The following is a 16,555-nucleotide window of genomic DNA, read 5'->3' as shown; positions in this document are numbered from 1 at the left end:
CTGTCCTCACAGGAAAGGCTGGATGTTGCCCAGTGAATGGCCAGACGGCGGTTTTGGCATGTGAGCCAGGGGCGGCTAGGATCCTTGGTGGCTGAGCCCCTTCTATTAACGCCCAGGGTCACTGCAGCCAGTAAGAAATGGAGAGCACAGGCCCTACAGTACAGATACAAATGTTTATTCTACATAAAAAGTTCACAAAATGGGCAGCTGGTTGTACCAAGACCTTTGGTGAAGGGGTGGAGGAGAAGCCGCAGTTCAAGAAGGCAACACGGACAGTGGTCACAGTCACTGGGCAGGAGCAAAGCCGAGGGACGCGGGCACCCCGCACAACCCGTCCCTGCTGCATGCACTCGCATGCACACTCCCTGCCGGTCCACAAGAAGGGGATCTGGGGGCATGTTTCTGACTTGAAGCCCCAAGATGGCAGGGGAGGGAGGGAGCCCTCCATGGCTGGCTGCTGAATACTGCATCTGGGACCCTGACACCATGTGGCACATCAGTGGGGACGGCAAGGGCAGGGTGAGCCTGCAGGGCTGAAGTGACGTCTGGTTCTGGGAACAGGAAAGCAGGAACTGCTGTCTCCAACATGCAGGCTGGCTTGAGGTCCCAGCTGATGAGGCCCATTGGTACGGTGGCCAGCCCACGCTGCAGCCTTCACAGGGAGAGGCCAGGGCCTTCCCAGCTCTGAGGGCCCCTGGAAACTGGGCACCAGCCATCCTCTTCCCGTGGGTCACCTGGGGTCAGGTCTTGCCCAACGAAATTGCTCCCAGGTCCGGGGGCTGTGTGAAGGGAGGCTGAGGCTGAGGCTGAGGCTGAGGACCTGCCGAGCTTTGCCTCACTGACGGGGCCTGGTCTCGGCAGGCCAGCAGCCATAGCCCCGAGCCTCCTGGCAGTGGTCAGCAAGTAGAGGCCTAGTGCTGGGCCATCCCCCGAGGGAACCCCTCCCCTAACCCAAAAAGCAGCACCATGTGGTCAGCTGGTCCCCACCCTTCAGGGGGCTTGGCTGGGAGAGCAACTGGAGAGCCCAGAGGATAGGGAAGATGGTCAGCTGAGGTGGAAGCAAGGTTGGGGTTCAGAAGCAGCCTAGATCCCAGGCCTCATGGCCTGTGGCAGCTGGCTAGCCTGGCAGGACCTGCATCTTCCCCCACAGTCCCATTCCTGGCCCCCAGCTGTTCCCTGCCCTGCTCCCCTCTGCCGCCTCTACAGACACACACTGTCACAAATATCATGCACACGACACGGCTCAGGGCAGAGAGGGGAGAGGGAAGCCCAGGGCAGAGAGGGGCAGGACAGGTGGAGGGAGGGGGCTCCGAGCCAGGAGGCGGGTGGGAGGGCGGCCCAGCCAGGCAGCAGCAGCCAGGGCCTGCTCGGGATGGCCCGTCCAGAGTGGAGTGGCAGGTGGGTGGCTTCTATCCAAAGATGCCCCCAAAGGTGGAGGCGATGACAATGCCCAGGATCACACAGCAGATGATGATCATGATTTTCTTCTGCAAGAGGCGGGGGGAGAGCCTCAGCTGGAGCGTGGAGGCTACTATGGAGCAGTCATCGCTGGAGAGGGGCTAGAAAGAGGGTTGAGGGCCAGAGGATCTGGGAGAGCCAAGGGCAAGGGCGACAGCCTGGAGTGTGTAGTAACGGGAGGTGAAGGAGCTTGGTGGGGGCAGGGAACCCCTGGAAGCTGCAGGATGGGAAGGGTGTGGGATGGGCCCAGGCACCAACGGGTGCTGGCTACTGACCCGGCGCGCCTTGCTCTGGTACTTGACGGCCTTCTTGGTGTCAGACACGGCCCTCTCCACGTAGTCCACTGCATGCTCCACGTTGTACTCGATCCTGTCAATCATCTCCCCCTGTAGGGCCAGGGGCATCCAAACTCCAGAGGGCTCCCTCTTCAAGGAGGGGGCTCAGGAGAGGGCCCCAGAAGAAAACCCTGAAGGGGCAGAGAGAGAGAGAGAGAGAGAAAGAAGGGGGCTTGAGGAGGCCCAGTTGCAACTTCTCACCTGTGACCCCCAGGCAAGGCACCCTGGCCAGGCACAAAGGCTCCTGGGGGCAGCTCCCACCTCTTCCCATCCTGGGGCAGCCATCCTGGGGCTGGAACCAGCCATGCAGTCTCAGCCAAGGGGTGGGGACCATGCAGAGAAGGCTCAACTAGGACCCTGACACCTCCCCACCTGTGCCCAGCAGAGGAAGACACATGCAGGAGCGTGTGGGCTGGAGTCTGACCCTGCCCTGGCCACGGCTCACGAGGGGACCACTGCTAAGTCCCCCACTCCATCCTCCTCAGATACGATGGTTCCATCCAGTTCTAGTTTAAGATCCCTTTCCCAGCCCTACAGCTCTCTTGGGCCCTGGGGTCTGGCCTCATGCTCCTTCCAGGGGCCAATCTGACTGGGACACGAAACTCCAGGCAAAGGTATGCCATCCTAGGAATCAGGCCAGAAACGACTCGACTCCAGGGAGAGAGTGTAGGCCAACACTCCAGCACACAGGCACAGGCAATGACTCCACAGGACTCCTAACAAGAATGAATGAATGCGGTGGTATCAAGTCAAAAAGCCCTCACAGCAAAGGAAACAAGGTGGGGACGAGAGAACCTACAGAATGGGAGAAAATCTTTGCCAGTTAGTCTTCTGACAGAGGATGAATATGCAGAATACATAAAGAACTCAGTCTTCACACCAGAAATAACAAAAACCAAAACCACCCAGTTATTGAGTGAGCAAATGAACTGAGCAGATAATTCTCAAAAGAAGAAATGCAAGTGGCCAACAAATATATGAAAAATGTTCCACATCATTAGCAATTAGGGAAATGCAGATTAAAACTACACTGAGGGGCTGGGGAGATAGCTCAGTTGGTAGAGTGCTTGCCTTGTAAGCACAAGGCCCTGAGTTTGATCCCCAGCACCCAAAAAAAAAAAAAAAAAAAAAAAACTACACTGAGACTTCATCTCGCACCAGTCAGAATGGCAGTCATCGAGAATGCAAACGAACGCTGGAGAGGACGAGGACAGAAAGAACCCGGACACCGGCGGTGGGACTGCTCGTTAGTACCACCACTGTGGGAACCAGCGGGGAGGTTCCTCAAAAGACGGCACGGAACCACCCTAACTCGGCCATACTGCTCCTCAGAACTGTATCCTGAAGAGCTGAAGTCCTCCTTCCAGTGACACAGATGATTCACAACAGCCAAGCCAAGGAACCAGCCTGGGCGTCCATTGATGGATGGATGGGTAAGAAAATGTGGCGTAAATACAAAATGGAATTTTACTCAGTCATAAAGAAAAATTAAGTTATGTCATTTGCAGGAAAATGGATGGAACTTAAGAACAGTAAGTGAAGGCAGCCAAACTCAGAAGGTCAAAGGTGTTTTCTCTCCTGAGGAAGCTGGAGAAGAAAAAGAAAGGCAGGGGTGGGATCTCACCAAGAGCCAAGGGAGAGGAAGCAGGGGAGGAGGGCGGGGAGAGGGACAGCAGGGAGGACGCCGGCTCCTGTGAACAGGGAACACACCTCACTGTTACCTACAACTACAATCACCAAGAAAAAGCAAGGGGGAGGAACAAAAGGCCATCTCCCTCTCCACGTCCAAGTCGCCAGGAAGCAGCAGCAGCGTCCTCACGGCTTCCTCCCTTCCCGAGGCCACGTCACTCTCATGCTGGACACCACCCCCCAAGCAAAGGCGCCTCCAGGTGCCCAGCACAGCCCGCTGAGGCCTCGGCATCCAGCAGCTTCTTGCCCCACCCCGCCTTCTTTCTGTTCCTCAAATAAGTCCAGCTCTTGCCTGGCCGGGGACCTGGGCAGTGCTGGTCCCTGCGCCTGGGGCCAGCTCTTCCTGCGGGGGAAGTCCTTTCATCGGATACCCGGTAACAGAGCACACGCACCAGTGCTCCCCCGTGCGGCCCTCAGACCAGAAGCACCGAGTGCCATGGCATGTCCAGGCCTCTGCCTCGACCTCTCAGTTCCTGGGCACGGGGACCAGGAGACTGACAATAAGCCTTCCAGGTGACCCGAGGTACTCCAAGCCTGAGCCCTGGCATGGCACACTGCCTCCCCCTGGCGGCTCCAGAGCACCTGGCGCCAGGACACTCCATTAGCTCTCTACCGGAGCTGCCCTTCCACTCCAGAGCCAAGGGCTACAGGAAGCAGGGCCCTCCCTCTCCGGGTCACGGCTGTACCTCCAGCTCCTAGAAAAGCAGCTGGTCCACAGTGGCCCCTGATAGACAGCTGATGAACAGAGGGCAGGGCTGGGGGGCATGCGGGGTCTGGGGGACTGAAAGGCCAAGCAGAGCCATGCAGAGGGAGGGCGCGTGGGGAGCAGAGGGTCCTGCAGGGCCTCCCACAGCTGGTGGTCCGTTACCTGAGGACTCGGTCCTCCGGGGCGGGCAGCGTGTTGGGCAGAAAGGGGAAGGTCAGTGCAGCCCTGGGAGCCATGGTGGGCTGGGGCGGCGGTGGGCCTGGGCACTCACCTGGCTCTCGACGAGCATGGCCATGTCCATGAACATGTCGTGCAGTTCGCGGATGCTGTTCTCCAGCTTGATGATCTCACTGTGCCGGGTCTCGATCTCGCTCAGAGCTTGCTTCGAGATGCTGGAGTCCATGATGATCTAGGGCGAGATCAGTGAGCTGAGGCGTGGGGACCAGGACAAGGAGGGCTGAGGCCACACAGGAAGGCAGAGGGACCAGCAGAGCGGGTCTGGAAGCCAGGCAGGAGGCTTCCTCTCTGGCCACAGCCCCCTGCCTCCTGCTCGGCCCTCCACTTTACGAGATGTGACCTGATTTCTTTGTGACTCAACTGCTACCTGTCACACACAGCCAGTACACTCCCCACCTGTGCTTGCCGCACAGTAGGTGACCATCCTTAGCCCCGGCTGACGGAGCCGGGTCCTGGCCTAGAGCGTCTTTCCCCCACACCCTCCCTCTCCTCCTGGAACCCACAGCCTCTGCCACCTCCTTGGTGAGTCTCTTCCTGCTCGGCAGGGCACAGAGCTTCACCAGAAAGTAGATGGTCAAATGTCCTCCATGAGAGGAAGCCAATCCTAGGGATGATGGGAGAGGCCCCTGGCAAATGACCAGGGATAGCAAGGAAGTGGATCCAACCGAGGCACCAAGGACACAAGTCTGCGGTCCACTTTCCCCACACTCCTCTAAAACCTGCCCCAGTGCGGCTGCGTCCAAACAGACCAGGCCCAGCGCCCTGCGCACACAGCCGGGTGGGGCCTTGCTAGTGGTGGCAGGAGGGGTGGGTCACACTTACCCCGGAGGCAAAGATCGCAGGGTTCCCACTCTCCAGCATGTCCTCCAGTTCCTCGCTGGTGGTGGTCCTGCCCGCTGCAGGTGGGGTCACACTGAGCCAGCCGCTCCAGGCAGCCCACAGGTAGCCCGGCCCCGCCCCGTCCCTCTGGGCCCCGCCCCTTCCCTACAGGCCCCGCCCACCGCTCACTGATCTCCAGCTGCCTCTGGATGCGGCCCTTGCAGCGCTCGCGGTAGTCAGACTGCGTGGCGTTGTACTCCGACATGACCTCCACAAACTTTCGGGACAGCGTGGAGTGCTGGGGGTCCGAGACAGAGAGACAAGTGTCAGGCCCCATCGCGACCCAGAGCCTCGGGTGCCCACCCGCCCTGAGTCCAGGCGCACCTGTGTCTTCCGGATCCTCAGGTCTGCGGACGAGCGGTTCAGGCCCTCCTCCTGCTCGATGCTCTGTTCGATGCCTTGGGGGACATATGGCCGCTGAGCCACAGCCTGCTCCACTCACCACCGCCCCCAGCCCACGCCCAGGATCTGGCTTCCCACAGCCAGCAGGGGTGGGGGTGGGGTGGTCTATGAATGACCTGAATGGGAAGGAAGCAGAAGGGGCCACCTGTGGGGCCTTGGGCGCATCCCAGTATCTGTGCCTCTGTTGGGTGCTGGGTCTGGTGGCTCAGGCCACCCTCTGCCCCTGCTGCTCCCTTTCCGCCAGGAAGGCTGTGCACAAGGGCCATCCCCAGGGTGGGGGGCAACAGGTGGCATGTGAGTGAAAGAGAAGACAAGATCCAGCGCAGTGGCTCCTGGGGGGATGGGAGTGGACCCCAAGGGCAGCTGGCAGGAAGCAGACCCTGATCACCAGGTCTCAGCCCCGCCTGGGACTCACTCTTCAACTTGGACCGAACTTTGTTCGCAGTCTTCTTGATGTCGGACATGAGCTCCTCCAGCTCCTCCTTGGTCTCTGGGGAGGCACAATGGGCAGGGTGTGGACACCCAGGTCACCCCTGCCTGACGCTGGCTCCACCTCTGGCACTGCAGGCCTGGCAGGGGCCTCTGGGCAGACCCAGAGTTAAAGGTCTCCCCTCCCCTGGGCCAAGGCTCTGCCTGCACCCCCAGTCCAGGGCCAGGGCCTGGCAGCTGTGCCTCCCGCCCCCTGCACTGCTTCCGAGGCGCCTCCTTCCTCCTTCGCTGGCTCCCTCACCCCCTGGAGATAACAGATGGGGCTAAATTTAAGGCAGAAATAATTGTGGAGCAGCTGGCGAGGCTGGAGCTGGCACCGGGGAACATTTACTTGATGCCTGCCTGAGTCGGAGGCAGGGATGCAGGCTCACCTAGCTGTACTGTACCTGGTGGCTCCAGAGGGTACATGGTCAGCCAGTGGGCTGACAGGGACCAGGCGGGCAGAAGCCTCACCCACCCCGGACTCCCTGGAGTGTCGACTGCAAATGCCCTGGTGGGCAGACCTGGGTCTCCTTGCAAAGCTGCCCCACCCCAGGTGCCAAGCTCCAAGCAGCAGCTGGGTAAGGAGACACCTGGCCTGGTGGGAGCTGAGGAGGTTCAGAGGCAGGCCTCCTGGGCACAGCTGGCCTGGAGGTGACAGGTGGCTGCGGCCACAGGGTGAAGGCAGAGGAGGGCAGCGGCATGGTACTTGTGGCTCTCATTCCAGCTAGGACCTTCCTCCTAGGCTGGCAGAGGCCATGAGGGTGCTCAGCTTGCCCCCTCCTTGAGAGGGGTCAGCTGCCTCTGCTGGGGCGCTCCCGGCACACCCAAGCCCCAGACAGCCCCTAGGACGTCCCCAGAAGTTAGGACTGGGCTCCTGGCTGTCACCTTGCCACCCATATGCTCTGGGGCTGGAAAGGGGTGTCAACGGTAGTGTATCAGGCAGGGCCTGGGCGTGGGCCACTCCCAGGAGGAACCTGAGTGGGGTGGAGTGGGGTCTCCACAGTGGATGGAGGTGGGCACCGCCTCCGTGCAAACAAAGGAAAACTTGGTTACCAGCTGCTCTGACGTCTCAGCCTCTTTTGCTCAGACCCAAAATAGCGCAGCCGGATGGCGGCCCCCAGAGGAGGCAGCGCCAGCTCTGCCCAGGAAAGCCCCCCACCTACTGCCAGCTTGACTTCACTCTGCTCGGCCTGGCGCCCGATGGGAGCCCCCTCCCCTTGCTGCACGCCTGGCTCTCAGCCAGGTCGCGACTGCTCAGTTCGCGCACACAGTCCCCCCTCTGTGGCACCCAGTGGGAGAAGTAGATGGTGGCACAGGGCCTGAGGGAGGCTCTGCTGCTGTGCCACCCCGTGAGGCAGCTGCGAGTACTCTGCTCTCACCCGCTGCCGCCACCCGACCCTCAGCAGGAGCAACCACACGGGGTCATGCGGTGACCCAGATACAGATGGCAGACACATGTCGTGACAGATCTCTGGGATGGGGGTGAAGTGTGACATGGGCACTGGCGTGTCCCTGCCCTGGCGGTCCCTCTCCTGTGCTCCTCATAGGCCTCTTGGGCTAGCACCTTCCAGAGAAGCTGGAGGGGTGAGAGGTGAGCCAGCTGCAAGGAGCAGAGCACCCACAGGCAGGCAGCGGGCTCTGGGTCCAGGTGGCCGCCGGGGTCCCGCCACAGGGGCCAGTCTCTACCTCCCTGGGTCTGGGGTGAGTACCCCCGCTCCAGAGAGACGACCTTGGGTGGATCTGCTCATGGCAGCCCGGTACACGCTGGTGTATTAATCAGTATCTCAAAAGGAATGTGAGGCCGGGTCATGGGACTCGTCTGGGGACAGAGTGGAATCCAGGTATACACGGCTCCTCATGAACAGGGACAGAGGTGGCTTCCTGGAGCCGTGAGAATGCCCAGCTCCTGGGTACCAAGTGGCCGGGTGCCAGGGCTGCCAGCTCCTGCCGGAAGCGCTGCCTGCTTGGCCGGCTTGCCCTCCCACAGCGCTGACGTCTCGGAGCGGCCATCTGCTCCCCAGGGAGGCGGCAGGGGCGGGACTGGCAGGGCCACCTCCTATTGATCAGACAGCTCCCTCCTTCCCAGAATCCCAGACCTGTGGCCTCAGGAAAAAGCCGGGGTGCCCAGGGAGGGTGGGGCTGCTCACATGACCCCCAGACCCCAGGAGGGTGCCCCTCCCACCACCCAAGTCTCCCTAGAGTTTCAGGTCCAACTGGTGGCCACAGCGTGGCCCCTCCACTGCAGGACGCGACAGTTGTTCCGCCAGTCCCAGCAGTGCCGGATGCTGGGTCTGGGAGCCCTCCCCGGCCAGCCTGGCCTCCAGGCCCCCAGACTCACTCTCGTCAGGGTTGGGGGAGGCCAGGATGGCGCTGTGCTTCCGCTTCACCTCCTCCACGTTCTCTGCGATCTTGTCAATGAAGCCTCGGATCTCCTCCACCTGGGGATCAAGGCCAGGGGATCAGGAGGAAAGCCGGGGACGGGCAGCGTGGGCCCCGGGCTTGCTCAGAAGAGGGTCACCCCAGGAGATGGGCATCAGGGCTGCGCCGGGCCCCGAGGTGGGTTCTGGGCGTGAGCTCTGCTCCACTCTGAACTTCGGCACATTCCCCCTCCCATGGGGCCCTTCGGGGTGTCCCTGGGCCCAGCTCAGGGGTGAGAGAGGCCACTGTGTCTTGCCAGGGCGCAGGGAGACAGGGATGGCTCTCACCTGCTCAAAGAACTCATCCATGAAGCGGTCTCGGTCCACGGTGACTGTGACGTCATCGTCATCGTCGCTGTCCTTGGCCTGCTCAGGGTCGTGCATACATGAGTGGACCTGTGCAGGACCCCCGAGCCCCACTGAACCCAGACCTCAAGCTGCACAGCATGTGTATGAACGCGGCAGTGCCAAGCGTGACTCCCTCAGGGGGGCCTCTGGGCAGGGACAGGGACAGTTCTGCCTGTGCCCTCGTCTCTCAGCCAGTGAGACCTGGAAGATCAGAGAGCATGTAGCCTAAGGACAGAGGTGGTGGCTGTCGAGCTGGTGACGGGACCTGGTCTCCCTCTCCAGGTTAGGGACTCCCTCCCAATAGCTGGGAGGCCGGGCCACAGGCAGGTAAGCCAAGCTCCGGGCATGGTCCCCCACTCAGTGGCCCCCAAATTGAAGAGAGCCCACAGGTGGGCCGGGCCTCTGGCTGACCCCTCCGGCCCCCAAGCTGGCTGGGACAGACTGCCTGCAAGCAGAGCTCTGTCTCCAGGCCCCGGGGTCTTCAGCGAGCCCAGAGCTCCCGAGCTCCCTTCCAGGCTGGGCCCCCTAGGCGACCCCTGCCTTCTCAACCTCAGGCCTGGCGTCACTGAACCCTGTCCCACAAGGTGGACGGCTCAGACGTGGGACCGCCTCCCAGCACCCAGACGGGCCTGCACAATGCTGCCTGTGTGGCGTTCTGCGGGTGTCAGCCTCCACAAGGGACCCTGCTGCTCCTTCCTCACAGCACAGAGCAGAGCCAGTGGGCAGGAGGGGCAGGTCACGTTGCCCCTTAGACCATGCTCACAGGTGCAGCCCCGCCCAACTGCCCCAAGGGCACCTGCACAAAAGCCACCTGTCACCACGGCAGACAGTGATCACGCCTCTGACTTCCTGGTATGCTGGCCATAGTCATTACTGTCCACCCCACACCTGAGTCAGCTGGGATCAGTCCACGCTGCTGCCCAAGGTCCCTCTCCACAGCAAAGCAGGGCAGCTGCCCAGGACAGGGGGTGCTGCCTCTCAAGCTGGGGCTTAGGGCTCAGCCACACCTCAGAGCTCAGGGCCCCCTGGGGACAGGCCCTGCCTGGTTCTCTCAGCAGGTGGAGGTCAGGGGCTAGGAAAGCTGAGGGGACCATCGGGCTGGGCCCAGGACAGTGCCCACTGAGGGACAGCCCTCTGTCTGTTTGCTCCTCCGTGAAATGGGGACACTGACGCCTGGCTTCAAGGAGGGAGGATGGGGGAGGGTGGACAGCGGAGATGCTCAGGGGCCCACTACCCAGCCAAGTGGGGACCCACCGGGAGAGCAGGGTGGCTGGAGCTTTTCTGGAGCAGCTCAGGGGCTCCTCCCATGGAGCTCACACCTCCTCCCCCAGCTGCTAAAATAAACCCCTGCCCCTCCCCACAGGGGAGTGCGGCTGCTGCCAGGTGGCCGCCCCTCCCCCTCCAGCCCACCCCAGACACAGAATCTGGGCGCCACTTTCACACTGCTGGACCATGCCAGGCTCAGGGACTGTCAGAGCATTTTCTAGGGAAACCCAGGTCCCACTCTGTCCTGGGTGGCCAGGCAGGTTGGGAAGTGGCCCGAGGGGTCCTTGCCCTTCGAGCATCATGCACCCTCTGCTCAGAGAAGGACAAGGATGGGAAGGGGTGAAGGAGAGGGTTCCAGCTCCTTCCCCAGCAAGGAGAATGTCCAGAGGGGACAGGCAACACCAGCCCTGCTGGGTCCCTGTTGTGCCCTCAGAGACCCCTGGGACCCGGGCCTTAGCCTGCCCATCTGTCAGACAGGCTCCCATCTCTCCCCGCTGTCCAGGGGGCTCCAGCCTGCGGCCACCACGACTCCCGGACGGCTAAGGGCTGGGCCAGGAAGTTTCTCCAAGACAGGGCTGGCGGGGAGACGGGAAGGGGCCAGGGTCCACCCTACAGATGGCATTCAGGGTGGACTCAGGCCAGTCAGAGGGTTTAGGGCCTGGCCTCACGGCTGCGGTCAAACCAGCTGTGGTCCCTGCAGAACCGGGAGGGGATGCACCAAGGACAGGGGCATCATCCTCCTTAGGACCTCCCACTCCCAGTCCCCACTCTGTCCCACTGCCCCGTCCTGAGACCTGAGCGCACTCCTGTGCTGGAACGGGAGGTCTCCTTCCCAACCAGGGCGTCCCTCCTCTGGTCCCCACTATTCACAGCCCTACAGGAACCACAGCTGTAGACTCTCAGGCCCCCAAAGACCCAAGAAGTCCCTGTGGCCTCCACTTGCAGCCTCAGCTAGCATGCCTCCTGTGGCAGAGAGCTCAGCAGCTTCCCTGGGCAGCTCTGTACATCTTGGGCAGACTCCATCGTTAGACATTCTTTCCCTTTCCTGTGGTTTGGCCCAAGGTGGAATGCCAAGGACATTTTATTTTTAGACCAGGTTCACTAAATTGCCCAGGCTGGCCTTGAACTTGTGATTTGCCTTCCTGTCTCCCAAGTAGCTGGGATCGCAGGCATGTGCCACTGTGTCCTGCCTCCTTCCTCTTTCTAAATGGTCTACCTTTATTAATGTGGCCAGAGACACATTAGTGTAGTGCCTCCTGACAAGGAAAACCCTAATCCCTTTCCCACCAGTGTGTGTGTGTTGGATTTGGGGCTCAAGCCAAGAACCTTTTTCTTATTTTGTGTCTTCGTGTATGTTCTGATCCTCGTTGTGGTTTGTGAGATGCTGGTGGCTCTTCACCAATGATGCTCTTTGCAACCTCCAGTACATCCCCACCAGAGCCCTGTGGCACCTTCTAGAGACATCCTCCAGACCAACTCGGACCTTCAATCCATTTCCACGGCCTGGGGGTGGCAGACATCAGAGTTCCACCTGCCTCTCTCGGCTCCCCACCCTGATACTTTCTTGACCAAGACGGAACGGGATGGTGTGGTGAGGTGGGCTTGCTGTCTTCCTGGCGTCTTGGCCAGAGTGGGCACTGAACCTGCTCGGGAAGTGGGCATCCAGGTGTCTTTTGGGTGATTAGGGCCCCAGCTCCCTTGGGAATCTACAGCCCTCTGAGTGGCAGCAGAAGCTCGGGCGTGGAGGTGACAGCTGGAGCTATGGGCAGCCACAGGCCCAAAGGCCCAAATGAGCTGGACAGATGTGCCCCAGTACCACGTGGGCATCTTGCCAGCCACCTGGCCAATGCTAGGCTCCACCTTTCTCCAGAGCCCCCTCCTTAAACCTCCAGCCAGAACCCCCTCTGCCCCAGGTCCCCGAGCCAGAAGTCTGGGGTATCTCGCTCTTCCGTCCTCGCATCCCACCAACCTCCCATCTGTCTGGGTGGGGTTCCCCCCTTTTCTGGGGTTCTCAACACTGGTCCAGCACCAGAATCCCCTGGAGGGGACTTCTAAAAATCTGCTTCCCAGGTTCCACCCAGAGAGGCTGGAAGGGGACTTGTGGGGTGGGGTGGGCTGGTGAGGCTCAGTGATTTAAAGCACCCTGCACCCCCAGCGGAGGCTGGTCTGCTCCCCGCTCCCGGCTGCCGGTCCCGTCCAGCCTCATCACCCCAGCTTGCACAACCCGGGAAGCTGGAGGGCTGGGAGCGGGTGCAGCCCCCAAAAAGAGGCCTCACGAGAGCCCTCTCGGGAGCCACCGGGGGGCAGAAAGCCCCAAGCTTCCCGGCACAGCTACAGGCAGCCCCGGCGGTCTTCCTGGCAGAGGCTCCCGGATTCCAGGACAGCTTCCTGACACAAGTCTGACTCCATGGCCGGCAGCCTCCAGCCATCCCGGGCGATGGCCAGGCCAGCCAGCAGGTTGATTCGTCACTGCTCAGCCCAGCCCGCTGTTGTCTGCCTCCAGGGCTATTTTTTTCCCTTCCTCTTTTTAATGACTAATCAAAGTCAATATCACTAGTGCAGAGAGGCCCGGAGCCTAGTCAGCGGGGAAGGAGAGGCCACTCTGGGTCTCCAGGAAAGCAGGCTCCCTCCGAGGTCGGGGTCTCTCCCTTCTCCATCTCTGGGTCTGCAGCCCGGGTACACCATGTGCCTCCCACACCAGGTCCCCAGGCAGCTGAGGCCCCGTCACAGGGCCTCAGAGAGCCCAGGGAGCAGCTTCCGGCCCTGGAAAGGGGCTGGGCTCTGCTGTGTGACCTTAGATAAACCCCTTTCTGAACCTCAATTTTGTGATGCTTAAGACAGAGGCCAGACTGGGTGGCCCTGCAAGGCCTGTTCCATCTGCACCCTGGAGTGGGGATGTGCCCAAAGTCACTGTTCATTCTGAGAACCTCGAAGGAGCTGATGGGAGGGTAGGAGGCAGCCTCCACCCTGCTCCGGTTCTGACCTCCTCTGTGAGGCAAGGAACACTGGGTCCATTTTACAGATGGGGACACGAGCTGAGCAGCTGAGGCGGCAAGGGGCAAGCTGGGGGCTGGGTCCAGACCTCTGTGGTCACCCTCGGCCTCCTACCGCAGCTCCCACATGACCCACGTGGCCCAGGGTGTGCAGGAAGGCAGGTGGCCCGCCCCAGGGAGTCCCCAGGAAGCAAGTCAGGAAGGCCTCTGAGTTGGGAGGAGGGGACAGCTACATGCCAGGGTGTGGCTGCCTGGGGACACCCTGCCCCCAAAGTCTCCCCAGCTCTGTCACCTGTCTCCCCTCTGAGGTCACCTGCTACCCCAGGGTTAACCTGATCTCTGAGAACCTGCTGCAGGGTTGAGGCCCCCACACTGGTCCCCAAGGTCCCCTTCACGATCGGTCTGTAGGACAGGGAGGCTCTGCCCATGAGAGGTGGGGCTGGAGAAGGCTGGAGGGCTGGGCCTGGCCCGCAGAGCCGAGGAAGCGCGCCAGCTCCTTCTCCAAGTGTGACTTTTATAAATAAGCTCCCTTCGCCTTCCTTCCAAATGTGGTGGCGTTGGGTGGGGGAGAGGAGGGAGGAGGAGGAGGGGGGAGGCAGGGGCAGTGACAGCTGCTGTCCTGAGCGCTGCCTCTGTCGAGCCCTGCCACCACTGGCCTCTTTATTCCTAGAGGTCCTGGGGTTCAAAGACTCCCCCAAAGGTGCAGTCGAAGTCAGGGGACTGGGGACCACACCTCTGGCCCTGAAAAGCTGGGTTCTAGGTTTTCCTATTTCCACTTCATGGGTGGAAGCCCCAGGCCTGGAGAGAAAGGGACTTCTAGGAAGGACCGACTTCCACCCCAGCCAGAGAGGGCTCCCACCGGCTGCCCCTGGCGGCTGCTAGGAAACCTCCAGAGCAGGGCCAGCCACAGTGAGGTCAGCCTTCACGGGCTCCGAGTGCCTGGGGTGGGGCTGGGGTGCCTGGAGACAGCGCAGACAATTCAGAGCCAAGTCAAGTCCCACCATCCAAGGGACCACCCAGGATAATCTGGAAACAGGGCAAAGACCTGGGTTCAAGTTCAATCCGAGCTCTCCTGGGGGCTCCCCAGTCCCAGCCAGGAACCAGGCAAGGCCCCTTTCTATCACCCCTCTCTCCATCTACTGGGTTTTCTGTGCCTCAGTTTCCTCCTCAGCAGAGGAGTGAAGGCTGATGAGCCAGGGCCGCCAGCAGGCGTGTGGGACTCTGTTCCCCCAACCGCTCAGTTCCCACGCAATCCCTCTCGGGACCCAGCAGGCGCCCTAACACGGACGTACAGCACGCGGCATTCGTCATGGGCAGACACGCTGCAGACCTGACTCGGCATAGGAAACTCGAGGGCAACCGCAGGGCTGCGGGGGAAGTGTTCAGAGACCGGAGATGACAGGACAGAGCATCTTCCTCTGAAACCTCCTGGGGTTCACAGTGGGGCTGGGCACCCATCCAGAAACAAGGCAGGAGGGGTGGCACGCAGGAGCCAGGGAGGTGGAGGTGGGCGAACACCCGTGGCTCTGTCTGCCCAGGAGACAAGACTGGTACAATGGGGGGCAGCCCAGGCACAAAGCCAGCCAGCCTCTGGCAGAGCAAGAGCCACGGGGTCCAAAGCTCAAGGACACTTCAAACTTGGCATATGAGGGGACCTAGGGTTCTGGCTTTAAATGGGGGCACAGGAGGATTCTCCCACGAACTGGGTGGCTCCCCCAGATCAATGGGCGGGGCCATTCCGGGGAGCAGATGAGACAGCCTGGTACTGAGCCTGGTCCGCGCCTGCCCTAGGCAGGCTTCTTTTCCTTCACTGCCCCCCACCTCCCTCCTTGCCATCCCTATGTGAGAGGCCAGGGGAAGGGAAGCCCCGATGATGAGGGGCAGGTGGCAGGAGACCCCTGTCCGGCCTGAGAGTCGGTGGGCTCCGAGTCTGAAACTCTGTGCATCCTCCTACTCCCCTGAACCCCGCCCCTGGAACCACACCCCAGGGGCCTCCGAAACACAGGAGGAAAAACAGATTGAGGTCGCAGGCAGACCAAGGGAGCCCGGGGAGGGTCTGGAAACGCCAGGCTGAGCTCCTGGGAAGCCCAAAGGTGGACGGGGGACAAGGTGTGCCCCTCCCAAATCCGGGGTGGCCAGAGGATCCGACCGCGACCGGGCGGACGGGAGCCACAGGTGCTGGGCGGGAGCCACAGGTGCCGGGCTGCGCGGCGCCCCGGAGGCGGGCTCCCGCCCAGGAGGCCGCCCCCACCCGGGCCGGGCTCCGTGCGGGGGGCCGCCCGGGCGGGTTCCGCCGCAGTCCCGGCTGGGTCTCCACCCAGGGGGCCGGAGGCGCTGCACGAGGGGCAGCGGAGCTGCAGAGGCGAGATCTGCTCCGCGGGCGGGGGAGAGGTCAGCCTTCGTCCCGCCGCCGAACCCCCACGTTAACCCTCCAGCCCCCCAAAACCAGGGGCCGCCGGAAAGTTTGTCCAGGACCCCAGGCTCCAGTCTCCCGTCCGCCGGTCAACGCGGCCGAGCTCGCGCGAGCCCGTGACCCCAAGTGGGTCCGAGGGGCGGGACCCGGAGGGGGTCGGGGTCCCGGCTGGCAGGCTCGCCCCCACCGCGGCTGCGGGCGCCGGGCTGCGTCCCAGGGCCGCGCCAGTCGGGCGGGAGTATGCGGCGCGCCGGCGCCGGCGGAGGGCGGCCGCGCGCGGGGCCGGACTCACCGTGCGGAGCTCCTGGGTTCGGTCCTTCATGCTCCCGGGAGTGGCAGCGGCGCCGGCTGCAGCCGTGTGAGCCCCGCATGCGCGGCGGCCGCCCCGCGGCTGCGCAGCGCCAGCCCGGCCCCGCCCCGGCCCCCGGGACCCCGGCCCAGCCCCAGCCAGCCCCGCCCAGCGCCGTCCGTGCCCGGCTGGCCCCGCCCCGGCCCCGCCCCAAACCCGGGCGTGGGTCCTACCCTCTGCAGGCGGGCTCTCTTCAGAGGCGCGAATCCCAGACCCTGTTCCTCCCTGCCCCAACCCCCTTTCGAGTCTGCTGCTCGGTCTGGACCCTGTGTCCTCACTCCCAGGGCTCTTCATATCCCCCCTATTGGCTTTATTGACCAGGGACCCCCAACGCCCCTTCCTTCCCCTAGTCAAAATTCACCCCAGAGAGTTCCAGCCTCTGAGCCTCTATTCTTCTCACTTCTCCATCATCTCGGCCCCCTAAGCCCCCAACTTTTCAGTGTTCTTGTCCCATGCTGGGTGACCACACTTTTCCCTTTAGTTTCCATACCTAGCAAAATGCAGGAACCCCTTGATATTTGGGAAAGGGAGATTTAAGTTACAGGTTCCTCCTTCCCCTTTTCCCACGTTCTCAACCCTGAGCTCCGGCCCC

General features: G+C 62.2%; 1 protein-coding gene across 3 annotated transcripts; it reads right to left on the bottom strand.

Moving 5' to 3' along the window:
- Positions 1-159: 159 nt before the first annotated feature.
- Positions 160-16,011, bottom strand: Stx1a (syntaxin 1A). 3 transcript variants are annotated; one of them, XR_007106100.1, is made up of 10 exons: positions 15,907-16,010; positions 8,883-8,960; positions 8,516-8,615; positions 6,122-6,196; positions 5,629-5,702; positions 5,434-5,542; positions 5,248-5,321; positions 4,460-4,597; positions 1,734-1,924; positions 160-1,487 (listed from the first exon to the last, which is right to left on the bottom strand). XR_007106100.1 is itself a non-coding variant. In XM_047533566.1 (10 exons), the coding sequence occupies exons 1-10, from the start codon at positions 15,934-15,936 to the stop codon at positions 1,410-1,412; spliced, it is 867 nt and encodes a 288-aa protein (XP_047389522.1). In that variant the 5' UTR covers positions 15,937-16,011; the 3' UTR covers positions 160-1,409. The 3 variants fall into 3 exon arrangements, 2 of the variants coding, with proteins under 2 accessions (XP_047389522.1, XP_047389521.1); XM_047533566.1 differs by having other exon boundaries at positions 1,734-1,844; positions 15,907-16,011; XM_047533565.1 differs by having other exon boundaries at positions 160-1,924.
- Between the last annotated feature and the right edge of the window lie 544 nt (positions 16,012-16,555).

The sequence above is a fragment of the Sciurus carolinensis genome, chromosome 18 (genome assembly GCF_902686445.1).
Source record: "Sciurus carolinensis chromosome 18, mSciCar1.2, whole genome shotgun sequence".
NCBI lineage: Eukaryota > Metazoa > Chordata > Mammalia > Rodentia > Sciuridae > Sciurus > Sciurus carolinensis.
The sequence above is the reverse complement of the archived record's forward strand: the minus strand, read 5'-3'. Positions and strand labels throughout refer to the sequence as shown.